General features: G+C 30.4%; 1 protein-coding gene across 1 annotated transcript; it reads left to right on the top strand.

Annotated features, from left to right (window-relative positions):
* Positions 1-10,518: 10,518 nt before the first annotated feature.
* On the top strand, positions 10,519-11,471 carry LOC149253847 (taxadien-5-alpha-ol O-acetyltransferase-like). Its single transcript, XM_089454604.1, has 3 exons — positions 10,519-10,584; positions 10,698-10,975; positions 11,147-11,471. The coding sequence occupies exons 1-3, from the start codon at positions 10,519-10,521 to the stop codon at positions 11,469-11,471; spliced, it is 669 nt and encodes a 222-aa protein (XP_089310730.1).
* The last annotated feature ends 2,370 nt before the right edge of the window (positions 11,472-13,841 follow it).

The raw sequence follows: 13,841 nt of genomic DNA, 5'->3' as shown, positions 1-13,841 counted from the left end.
TCTACAAATTCCACAACCGCTTTACTAAGTGCTTGATAAGTATAAGGGTCACTATCATAGTCAATGTTTGGGATATTGATACCATGGGGAATATCTACAATGACTAGGGAATAATCCCTTTTAGGTATGATTTAGCAATGTCTTCACAAGCACCTTGTATTACTTGATATTGAATAGTGTCAAGAACATTTCAAATGAAATGAGTAAGAGTTGGATCAAGTTCAACATTACTAAGACGTTGCTTTCTTAGTCTTTCGATCTTAATTTTTTCAATAAAGCTTTAGAAAATATCTGGTGGTCCATTTGCATCATTCTTCATCTTTAATAAAATAAACAAATATATGTATAAGTTATGAAATAAAAATAGTATACAGATGAATAAAAATGAATGTATAAATCAACACACCTTTTTAAATCCAAGATAAAAATCTTTTAGTATTGATGTAGAACTTGAATCTCGGTAGTTGCGTACAACATCATCCCAACTATCTTCATTCAACAATTTAAACATTTGTTCTTGTATTTTCATGTAAACATTGTGTCTGAATAGATAAAGTAAAAAAAATTAATATAATGATATGTATAACAAATACTACCAAGAACAATATTTTATATTTAAAAGAAAATTATAATCTAGAAATAAGTAAAAATAATTCAACAAACTTACTTTTGAAATTCCTCACGCATTTCATCCAATGATAATTCCCCTGAATTCACACGAGATAATATTTTTTTGACAAGTTTTTTATCCTTAACTCCTTTGCAATTCTCTCCAAGGTGTGATAGTCATATCTTCTGGAAGTTGCTTCATTTTAGGATCTGATTTACTATTGCTACATATCAATGATTTATACTTTTTGACCTTCTGATTTTTAATGCCAATGCTCTCCCACATGTTAAAAATCTCATTAATCAATTCCCATATCTCTCCAATTCTAAATGCCAACTGGAAAATGTTATCAATACTTCTGAATATATGAGAATGTACTTTTCCGCCTTTTGAATTTACTTTTTCCTCAATTTGATAGCATATTTCTGTACAACATTCCTTCCAAAATTCTAGACTAACCCTCGCCTTATCCCCACCACATTTTTCTTCAAATTCATTATGAATAAATCTAACCCTTTGGATGAACTACTCAGTTCAGGTTCCTTTGACTTGTTAATCCCTTTACAATTTCAGAAAGGTTTTTCCTCTATGCATGACTATCACTTTCAATATTATTTTAATGTTAATTCCTTGTTGTATTGAGGGTTGAATTGTTTGGTGATGAATGATGATTAAGAAGGATGCCTTTTTTTAATTTCGATATTATACATCATATTGTAACTGATAGTTCTTTGACAATCTCTATCAAACAATTTTCATTATTTTCCTATGGTTTACCTCTGTGTTCATTTTCTTCCTAACGTTTACTTCGTGATATTATTTATGAATAAATTTGACCAGATAAACTTGTTTGTGATTCTCCTTGCTTGCAACTCCATTAAATTGGAAATATTACTTCCATTATGAGAGTTACCCTTTATGACCAGCATGCCAATATGTTGAGTCAACGTTGTTTATGCATAAAATGCACAGTCATACTTTTTTTCTTCATCAATGTTTAATGTACAAACTTTAATTATGTTGTGTGACCTTGTTATATTGGATCTCTATGGGTATTGTTGAGTCTTATGAATGTATGGCTGCTCCATTTCAGGCCAGCTACAGTTATCCTCAACGGTATCACTGTATTCTGATTTCCAGGAGGTTATGTTTGTGTTTATACCTATAACTGAGCACCCAAAATGGTTGTGCTAATGGAGATGTTCATGATCTAAAACTTATTGAGTATTTGTATGTCTTTTCTAGTTCTTATACAACATCAGAACATCTCTGAATAATTTATACTTTTGAATAGTTTTTCTTATAAATCTTTCATACAGTTAGTTTTTCTTTAATGCTTAGTTGTTGTTATATCTCTTATCTCTAATGTAAGAATTGATTCGAATGCTAAGAAATAGTATAACTCTAAGTCCTTTGTGTAGCTTATATTGGACTAGGTCTTCCATGTACAATGTTTTTGTTTTAGGGGAGTTCCCTTATGCTCAAGATTAATAAATGGTTTTCCTACCTATAATGCATTTCCAGCTTTTGCATATTTCTATTTACATGCTTTTGTTTTAAGAATTATTACGAAACCTATTTACACCATGGTATTAATTCTCTTTTTCCTCTATGTTGGTTATGAATTACCAGCTCCTAATTTCTGGGTTGAAAGTCTGCAAAACTTCATGAGTCTCGGCCTGTTGATTGAGATACTATTCTTATATATAACCATTAATCAATACGAGCATGTGAGTATACATTTCTATATCCCTCAGCCTTAATTTATATATTATAACACATGCATTCTCGTGTAGTTATATGGAATCCTACATCTTGCTTTCTGAGTTTAACTCTAAATTAGTACACACATTAGAACTAAAAGTTTTCAGCTGGGAGGATTACATACCACTAAGAAACTAAATTCAAAAGTACATCATTAATACAACCCACACTTTTAAAATGCATATATTTATATTTATAAAAAAACCTCTAGGGTCTAAGTAATTATATCACCTACATAAAACATACAATTTCCACAACCATCCAACACTTAGTATTTCCTTCAAGTAAACTAAATCTACATTTCTCTAAATAAGTATCTCCACTAAGAATAACAACATAATTATCCATAGTCATAAAATTTTATAGAACATAATCGAATCATTTCCATTACAACAACAAAAATATAAATATATGGGTACTTTGTTACTAGCAAATCGAATAACCAACAACTGAATTAGCTTGGAAAGAACAACTCTCCACCCAAGCTTGAGTCGTTACTTCTGGTTCCCCCCGAGCTGAGATCACTTTTTCTCCTAGAATCAATAACCTCTATTATCTTGGTGAAGGCATTTTATAGCTCACTTTTGCTAGAACACTTTCTATAACAATATCTCATTTTTCTGTGGTTTGTTAATCCCCATAACCTAGGATTTTCTTCAAAACGATTATTTTTCATCCTTTAAAGTCCTTTTTATACTATGGCGCTTTTCCGCCCATTCTAGTGTTGTTTCCCCTACACTTGGTGATTTTCTATATTTTTCTCTACTCATCCTAAAATCACATGGTTTTACTCCAAGGGATTTTTCTTTGGATTGTTTTGGGAAAGTTTATTATTATTTTCTTTTTATAATTTTCCTAAATCAATCCTATCCATCCAAGATTATGGATTAGGATATTGATCTCGTTTGTTCTTTTGTTCTTTCTAGCTAATTCTTATCAATATCACATTTAATTACTTCAACACAAATAATTACATCATCATAGTTTCTTTTTCAAAAGTAAACTTGGCCAACATGCCATTTTTTCCACTATTTCAGCTACTAATTAAAATGTCTTAACTCTTATAACTTCTAACAAAGAGGGATATTACATTTTGAATGTAACATTATGGTTTTATTAAAATAATTGTGACTAATACTAGTGAAATGATTAAGCAGAGGTAGCTTAGTGGCAACATAAGAACCTGTGAAAGGTAAAACGTTGCAATGTGAATCACAACTACAAATGAGAAGGTATAATGTTAAATGTTACGATATACAATATTGGTATTGTTTTTCTAAAATTGCATGTTGGTAATTATGTAAAAATTTGAAATGAATACCACCTGTATGATATGAGATGTTAGTTATGAATTCCTATCAAATTTGCTTTCATAGATTATGGGACCCATGTTGAGAGTCAAATATGAAAGTATGATGTACTTAAATGTTCCTTTTTCTTTCATGATAATGTGGATATGGTTAGTTATGTAAATTATAGTGGGAAAAAGTCCTAAAGAGATTTTCACATGTCAAACAATTATGGACAATTGTGAAAGGCCAAGGAGGCCTTGGGCTGATGATGGTTGTGTGCCCATATTTCCTCTCCCTAGACAAAAATGATCTCAATAAGGGAAAGGAGTTGGCCAAGATGGTGAGAGGAGGAAATCCTGATGCAACTCTGTTGATTTTGGAGCTTGCTGGAGGAGGCCCAAAATTTCTTATGGATTGGATGTTGTTAGAGGAACAGGAAAGACATTTCCAAGAGGAATCCTATATTATACCATGTGTGGACATTAGAATTCTTAAGTTGGTTGGCTAGTAGAATTGCAAACTAAACCATATGTGGTCACTGAAATTGTAGGCTGGTCCTCGCGAGGTCAAAGAGCCCTAGGTGGACCAGGTATGGTCTCTATCAAATAATTATCTGCAAGTGAAAATGGATGAATCTAGTTGTGGAAACCAATTCCCATTGGTTGGGAGGGGCATTCTTTTGCCACTATGGTTCTCATATATTAAAAAAAAAAATTACCGAATTACTTATTTGTTGTGTTAAAAAGTAAATTTTCTATATGATTGTGTAAGAATTTTATATACATCTTGATAGGAAAGAAGAATAGTGCTCGGAAAGGAATTACTAGAAATGTAAGTTCCCTTATTATATTATCAATCTTATGAATGTATTTATCAGGGACTAAAGCATTGTGCACCTGATTCTATTTCAATTATTAGAGAGCTATATGCTCTCTGAGTACTTTTAGAAGTACTGTGTGAATGTATTTAATGGGCACTAAGATATTGTGCACTTGGTGTAGTGATTTATCATTTTAATTATTAGAGGGTTAATTCTCTCTAAGTAGTTGAGGAAGTATTGTGATTAAAATATGATTTGACATCACATAGATAATTAATGGTTGAAAATGTTGTGAATATTATGATTACATTGAATTTTTTTATCATACATTACAGGGTTCTTACCATGGGGGCTATGAAACCATCATGTGTGCTTGTTGTTGGGTTGTCAAACCACTCTTAAAGTGCTCGTCATAGCTAATAAACCACCTATATTTAATTTTTTTCATAAAGTGACCATCATTTCCAAGATTAATTGGTAAGTAACAATAAGTCAATATAGAGATTTTATTTTTGTTTCTATTAAATTGAATAATAGATAAGTGATTGAAAGAATAAATTGCATATTCTTTCTTATAATTATTGATAGAACGTAATTGTTTTTGCTTATTGGTATTTCTTGAAAATGAGATCCTTCATTTTGAAGAATAAGGATCCCCTTTTAGGTTGTTTAGATTGTTATATCATGAGTAAAAGTTAAAGTTTTTGTTGGGGATGAACATTGAGGACAATGTTCTCTATAAGGGGGGGACTATGTAAGATCCCTATCATAAATCCCATAAAACTCCCATACGAAACTCAAATAGTTACATGAGTAAAAAATTATTAATTTAATATACATTAGCTATCATGGATTTAATGACGTGTAATTGATTAATATGACAATTTTATTCAAGTTATTTGGCTAAGATTAAGTTAGGGTTCGGTTCTTGATAACCACCCTTTCGTTGTTTATTTCGGAGTGGATATTCATAGTTCGTAGGGTACAAATGATGTTAAATCTCCTTTTATGATCAAATAATATGAATTTCTTTTGCAAGACATCACCATCATCTTCTTGATGGTAAAAACAATTATGAGTAAATTCGTAGTCTTTATAAACTTGAAGCCTCCTCTCGAATATACATTCGTAGTAGATGATTTACACATGTTCGAAGATTCTAGAGTAGAAGAGTAAAGAATGAAAATATTATGAATTTGTTTGTCATTGTGTTTGGAGGTTGCCATAGCTTCTTTTTCCCCTTTCTTCCTATGTTCCATAAGAAGACTCAACTCTCTGAGTATCTACAGTCAAACTTCATGGGTATCGGTTGAGAAATAACAAATGGATCTCTCAAGTGCTCTCTTTTGGAGCTCATACCTCCTCCAATATTAAAATGTGTGAGCCACCGAAATGGTGCCTCACATGCAGGGAAAATAAGGAATGTGTAGATGCCCTTAAGGAGAGTTGAGGGAGAAGGAAAAGAAAGAAACTAATGTCAAATAAAAACCAAAGATTGACGATAGCCACATACTCCACGCCATGCAAAGAGAGGTCATACTACACCAAGAGATAAGTAACTATGTCTTGTTGGTTAAAAGAATAGGTAATTCTTGTGGTGTTTAGTTATGGTGAAAGGAAATAATTATTAATGATAGATTTCTTGCAAAAGGAATACATGTATGCATGCACAAAGAGTAGCTAATAGTTATAGACTCTCTTGAAAAGAATACGCATTTAAATGCACAGAAAGAATGACTACTATGTTTGAATTCTTGGAAACAATATATATTTACATATGCATAAATGAATAGCTAATTGTGGTAGAATTCCAGAGAAAGAAATATGTTTAAAATGCAAAAACATAAGATTTGATTGTGATTTTCTCTTGAAATAAAATTATTTTTTCATGCAATGGAACAACAATTATTGAGCTAGATTTCTTTAAAACAATATATGATTATTTTTACTAGTTTCATGAAAAGAAGAACATGTTCTTATATGCACATAAGTAACGGTTATTTTTCTAAGTCCTTGGAAAGAAATATGTGTTTTTCATGCAATAAGAATAGTTAGCACATTAATTTCTTTTGGAAAGAACAGGTAGTTGCATGCAAGAAAAATAACTATTATGCTAGCTTTATTTTGGAATAGAGCATGTATTGTTCATGTACAATGGCTATTGAGAATGGATTTCACTTGGAAAAAATGTTGTTGGAAATAACATGCAATTGCATGCACAAGAATAGTATTTATTATATTAGTCTTTGTTTGGAAAGGGACATGCATTCACATGCATAAAAATAATATTTAGTGTATTAGTTCTTTTGGAAAAAAATACAGAATTGCATATACAAAGTAATAGCTGATGAGCATGTTTCTTTTGATAAAGTTTAAGTAATTCCATGCACGAATACCTTAACTAATTTGTTAGTTTCCTTTAAAATAATATGGACAGTTGTAGTGGTTTTCCTTTGGAAAAAGAATGTGTGCATATGTGAGGGGAAAATAGTTAATGTGATATTTATCTTGGAAATATTTCCCCTCTTCTTATGCAAAATGAGGGTAATAAACATGGAGGTTTTGTAATTGTGTTTTGTGGGTAGAATTAGATTTTAGCTATTTCCCTTCTTTTGATACACGTGAAATAAGAAAAATTGAGCATGCCTTCATTATCATTGTGTAGTTTACCTTACACATGTGAGTTATGGATTGATAGACATGTGTCATAGCCAGACATATGTCGAAATAAATAAACAGGTTTTAGTAGTTATGTATCTTTAATTAACACATGTGTGGTGTTTTTAAAAGAGGAAGGCATGTCCCAATACTTTGTTGCAGTTTATTCACGCACATGAAAATATGTTTCAAACATAACTAGTAAATATTACTTATTGGTTAATGATTTATCTAATCATGATATCAAAGTTTGCTAATAGTAGTAATGGTAGGGAAGGACTATGACTTATGCAAAGGTTAAATTATGTTTAAAATTATGGCAGACAGTGAATTAATGCTCCTTGGGTATTAAAACAATGTCAACTACAAGGAATAACCAAGCCACATATACATAGTTTTTTAGGATTTGTGTGTAAATTATATCATGATTAATGTAATAGCTTCTAGCCAGTTATGGTGTATTTAAATGATATTTCTTTGTAATATTTTATGAAAACGATCAAGGGATGAACTCCATTACAACCATCAAGTGACGGGTGAACACCCTCACAAGTGTTTAATATAAATAAATCATTTGTTGTTATTCACCCTACCGGGTTTATATGGTATATCGGTGTTCAATGATGTGTTTGCCTAATGTGCCATTATAATGATGTTTATTCCTTGCATGACACGGCATTTACATTATCAAGTATGTGATTAACTAACCATGAAAAGATATAGGGTTACATTAGGAAGCTTACGGTATTACACTGCAACATGGTTGTTATGTTATGTGACTTTCTATTCGATTCCTAAAGTTTACTTTATGTAACAATGAGGGTTTCACTTAATGGGTAGTGAAGGAATATGGAATAAGTAATTTGGAAAGTTACATGCTGGTAAATTCTGCAAAAAAAATTATAATATTATGTCTTTTCATGGGAGGTTTACCAAGAGATGTTACATCTACCAAATAATGAAAAGATAAATTCACATTTTTAAATAAAAATAAAACTTTAATTTAACATGTATAAAATTGACTTAACTATTAATTCAAGGAATTTATTAACAAAATTTAAAAAAATCAACTATGAAACCCAAGTTATCGAAAAATTGTTGTCAAATGAAAGAAAAGCTATAAGAAAATCTTCCAAAATAGTTAGTAGCAAATTGCAATCCTTATGAAAATCAAATTAAGAAGCTAAATAATCACCATTTGCAATAGATAAACACTTCAAGGAGTGTATATTTACGCTTATGTTTCATTGTAGAAATATTTTTCATCAAAATTTTTGTAGAGACCTCGATAGAGTGACTAAGAGAATGATAGAATTTTGTGAAGTTCCAACAACCCCATGTTCAAATCTCCATGCATCAATTTTTCTAATTTAGATTATGTTCTGTATGGTGAAACCATGTTTTTAAGGGATGATCCATAATGCAAAAAATACCAGGCATAGGAATCACAAACCTATAGAGACACCTCTTCATACGTTATACACTAAAAACTTTGTGCAAGCAAAAAACATGCTCAAATAACTATTTTGAAGAAACCAAGAGTCATAGGATTTTCTAACATGAACGTGTATACGAATAAATCCATTAGAAGTAACCACACCATTTCCCTCAAACTACCACTTCAAATAAGGAATGGGAGGAAAAATATAAAAACAAGAAAACCAAACTATGGAGTAGACCAATGAGAAGAGTCAATTGTTAAAGACATTGAGCAAAAAGAAACCATCATGCATGCAAATAACAACAGAGTTTGTGAAACCCCACTCACACCATTACTCCAAAGAATCCATGTGTAAGAGGAATTCCAAACAACAAATCAATGTAGCAAAAAAATTCACATGCATTAATAGTTGCACCACCACCCTCAAATAACTACTACAAAGATGGTAAAAAAATATCATGAACTAGATAGATAAATTGCTATCTATGCAAACAAAAATGGAAAATGAAATGACAAAGGTGGTGAACAATAACACTCTTAATTAAATTCACCCTACATGTAGTAATGATTTGTGTTCCTCTAACTAATACACCACCACCCGACAATCAAAACAAATCAACCTCTCCCTAATTTACTAGGCCCCAACCCCCAATGTACCATACCACTACCTAATCAAATTTACATTATCAACAACACCCTAAAGGAGAAGAAATAAATATATAAATGAAAAATGAAAAATAGTATAAATTCATGTTTAGGCCAAACCTTAGAGAGACAATAATCAAAATTATGTAGATGCAAATTAATACTAGTTCCTATATATGCTTTTTAAAAACAATTCTTAAAAATTAAATTGAATTTTAAGAGAAAATTTAACTTTTATATAGTTTAGTTGTTCTATATCTTTGGTTTTCTTTCAGAAATTATTAAGTAATTTTTTTATTATTTAAAGTAAATTTTTAACTATTTAAGTTGCATTCTTTAAAGCCTAAATAAAATTAACACCATGAAAAACCCATAAAATATTGAAATTGTATGTATTACTGGAACTTATATTTTCAACAATTTCTTACTAAATCTTAAATAAGATTCATTAAAAAAATTAAAAATATTAATATAAAATACTTTAATTATACTCACCTTGATAAAGATAACCCTGGATTAAAAAATGAAATAAAAATAAATCTAAACAATTGGTTAAAAACAATTTCATAAAAATTATCTACAAATATCCAACACATTAATAAATTAAGAAATACATGAAAAACTAACTTTCAATATAGACAAGTTAACAGACATGTCTAACCTACCTTTATTTAAGAAATAAAAATGCAGTTTCACGAAAATTATATAAGAATACCCAACGCATTAATAAATAAAGAAATACACAAAAAAAACTAACTTTCAATATAGACAAGTTAACATACATGTCTTACCTCCCTTTTTTAAGAAATAAATGTGTATAGCGTTAGAAAAATCAGAACTCATATCTGACGATATTGTCAAAGAATGTACATCATTAGACAAATGGGAACTCAAATCTTACCTAACAAGATATATTTTAGGCATAATCAATGATGCACTTGAATGTCTTTTCAAGCATGTGACACGCAATTTGAAGATATATTTTAGTTATAATCAACAATCCAATTTAATGTATTGTCGGGCATGTGATACACAATTCGAATGTATATTTTAGGCATAATCGACGATGCACTTTAATGTATTTTCAGGCATGTGATACGCAATTCAAAGATTCCAACATTTTGGACTTTTGTTTGAGAGCATCATCATGCACCCTACTACCGAATCTTCCCGCCCAACACGACTTGTCTGCTACCAATGACAAACTTGTCATCTCCATCTATTTAACTGGATGGGGGCCTTTTGAGAAGGGAAGTAGGTCAAGCTGAAGTGGCAGCTCCATATATCAATGGAGAATTGTGATATTTATTGTTCGCAAGTTCACCTGCCTGTAAAGGTAATAGAGTCTGTTCTGGTACAACCTTCCCGACATTCTCCCAATACCGTCCTCTACCTTTCCAATCTAGACGACTATTTCCTTGTAAGGATGAGATTTGATGTATTTCTTGTATACAGTAATGGTTCCAGAATATTTACGCCGCCACAAATCTAGCTAGGGTTATTCAGGATGCCCTGTCACAACTTTTGTCTTACTATTACCCACACGCAGGGCGGGTAAGGAGAACACAAGACGGTTGTAAACTTCAGGTAGACTGCATGGGAGAGGGTACTCTCTTTGTTGAAGCGGCCATGGAGAGCAAACTTCCAATTCCTGGAGAATTCGAGGAGCTGAAATCATCATTCGAGCAACTGCTCTTTCAGTTTCCGCTCACCGCAGAAGTCCAGGAAGTTCCCCCTCTCATTTTGTAGGTAAATTGATTTTCATATACTGTTGGATTTCCCTTTGCAATTACTGGAAAACTCTTAATGAAATGACTGATCACAACAGGTGCTTTTATCTTGAAAAAATAGGTCACGTGCTTCAATTGCGGGGGCTTTGTGGTGGGTGTGAGTATCATGCATAGTCTGTGTGACAGGCGAGGGGCATTCCAGTTTCTCATGGGACTTGCAGAGATTGCTAGAGGAGAGACGAAGCTTTCAATCGAAGCAGTGTGGCAGCGAGAAGATTTCAAACCGCAACAGCCCTATGTGGTCCATTTTCAGCATCACGAGCTCTTTGAAAGTGGATATTTCGTTAACCATAACACTCCGATGTCCACTGTGAAATCTGAGGACCTGGTCTTCGCCTCATTTTATCTCAACTTGGATGCTTTGGAAAGGATAAAACGACCCATCTTGGAGGAGATGAAGGAGCACTATACAATGTTTGATGTTCTAGCAGCATTCGCGTGGCTAGCGTGAACAAGGGTTCTTGGAATTCCTTTTCATCACCTTGTTAGGTTTATCTTACTAAAATATAAATAAAATTGTTTTATTATACAAATTAAAATAATGATAATTTATTTCACACTTTTATTTAAATTAATTAATAAATATAATCCTTTTATATATAAATATAATTTATGTTATGATAATAATTGGAGTTATCTCTGGTGGTTGGGTATAATGGTTGTTATTTCTCTCAAATTTTTACACTCAAAAATATGTTTGTATCATTAACAAAGCTTAACCCCAAGACCATTCACGAGAATTGACCTAGTAACCTTTTAATAATGACGTGCTTTGAACAATAGTAACTTGATCAATTGAGCTAACCCGTAAAATTATAACCTCTAAATACTTAATCAACATAAAATTAAATAAAATCTATATTAATATCTATAATTATAAATAATTAGTTAAAGTATATATATATATATATATATATATATATATATATATATATATATATATATATATATATATATATATATATTAATTTTTTAATTAAATAAATAAATATTAAATATAAGTAGTGTAGATTCACAACAACATCATTGTAATATCTCTCTACTAAAACTCTCATAAAATGAGTGTTGTTGAATAATTAAATATTGTTAATTCTTATATTGAGAATAATTTATATTCTTCTATCTAAATAAATTGTATTTCCAAATTGGTATATTTTTTAGTAATGAGCCATAGTTTTAGAAAACCTATGGATAAGTGATATTTTGTTTATAAGTCAAAAGCAAATTCAGTACTTGAGAAATTTATGGATGATTTATTGAGTGATTTTAGAATTTAGAAAAATATGATTTATGGAATGATTTATAGATGATTTATGGAGTGATTTTAGAGTTTAGTACAAATCTCCTTTCTCAAATGCTCTTAGGATTTAGAAAATCTATTGCATTTTCTTAATTCTACTTATTGTAAACCTATGAGAAAATATGAGAACTAATGATAAAATACATGTAGAATGCAGCCAAGAGAGAGGAAGGAGGGATTCCAAGCACGCATTAAAAGATAACTAAATATGCTCTTTGAAAATTATTATGTTTGTATATGTTGCATGAAGAAATAAGAATCAAATTTATTTGTTTGAAATTTTTCATATGATAGAGTCCACATTATTTTCTTCAGAAAACCTCCATGTAATTTCATGCATAGAGGAATAAATGTTTTGTTCGTTGAACTCTTAAAAGATTTATGTGCGTTGAATTCTTAAAATATTTTCGTGGCTAAATAATTGTCTGAATTGCATGAGTTATTGGAAAATCGGGTCCAAATATGTCTTTGCATCTCCCAAACTGTGATATATTTGTAAAATTCGAAAGAATTTTTTGTAAATTAGCTCGTTCTTGCCAAAAGCCTCTTTCCAATTTGAAAAAATTGTTTCAAGCGTCTTGAAAAATGTGTCCAAAATTGATGACAAAAATAGGAATTATTTAATATTTAAATCTAGAAACATGGGCTGCAAAGATTCTTTCAAATCTTCCAAAACATGACACCTTTATACATCCTGAGAGAAGTCTTTTTCAATTAACCCGTTCCGAGAAAAACCTTTTTTTTTTTTTTAAATTCATTTCCAGATGTTTTGAAACTGTGACCAAAGTTTATGAATAAAACAAGAAAAATAGAGTAAAATAAAGTGATGCCATTTGATTTGTCGGTGCAATAAGAATAGTTATTATGTGCCTATAGCCATAAACATTGTGTTAATGTTCTTGAAAAGAAATAAATTAATTGCATTCACAAACAAATAAGTATTAAGTTTGATATTTATTGAAAAGAGATAAGTTATTAGTATGTACAAAAATAGAACAATTATGTTGATAATTCTTGAAAATGAATTAAATTATTTCATTTAAAATATTATCAATGATGTTCTCATGATGCATATGCATTAAATTTTTAAAGAGAAACATTGGAATCTTAAAGAGAATATCTGCTTATGTGGATAGGAATAATAACTAGTACATTTGATCTACTGAAAATGAATATGTGAGCAACCATTTTGAGAAAGAGTTCACACAAAACCTTTGCATAATAGACGATCGATTGTGTTATTTGAGAAGAATTTGTTATTCATGCTATTTCTTGAGGAAATATGACAAATTTGTCTGATGTGTGAAATGATAGGAAAATATTTTATATTGCATGCCTAATAGCTAGTGAGTTAGCCAACTTTTAAAAAAAGAATAATTAGTGTGTTAAATTCCTTGGACAATATATATATATCTATATATATATATATATATATATATATATATATATATATATATATATATATATATATATATATATATATATATATATATATATATATATATATATTTGTATGCAAGG

This window comes from Pinus tabuliformis, chromosome 7, assembly GCF_031772625.1.
Source record: "Pinus tabuliformis cultivar Carrire ecotype Pingquan chromosome 7, CPIR1, whole genome shotgun sequence".
Taxonomy (NCBI): domain Eukaryota; kingdom Viridiplantae; phylum Streptophyta; class Pinopsida; order Pinales; family Pinaceae; genus Pinus; species Pinus tabuliformis.
This window is presented reverse-complemented; position numbering and strand designations above follow the sequence as displayed.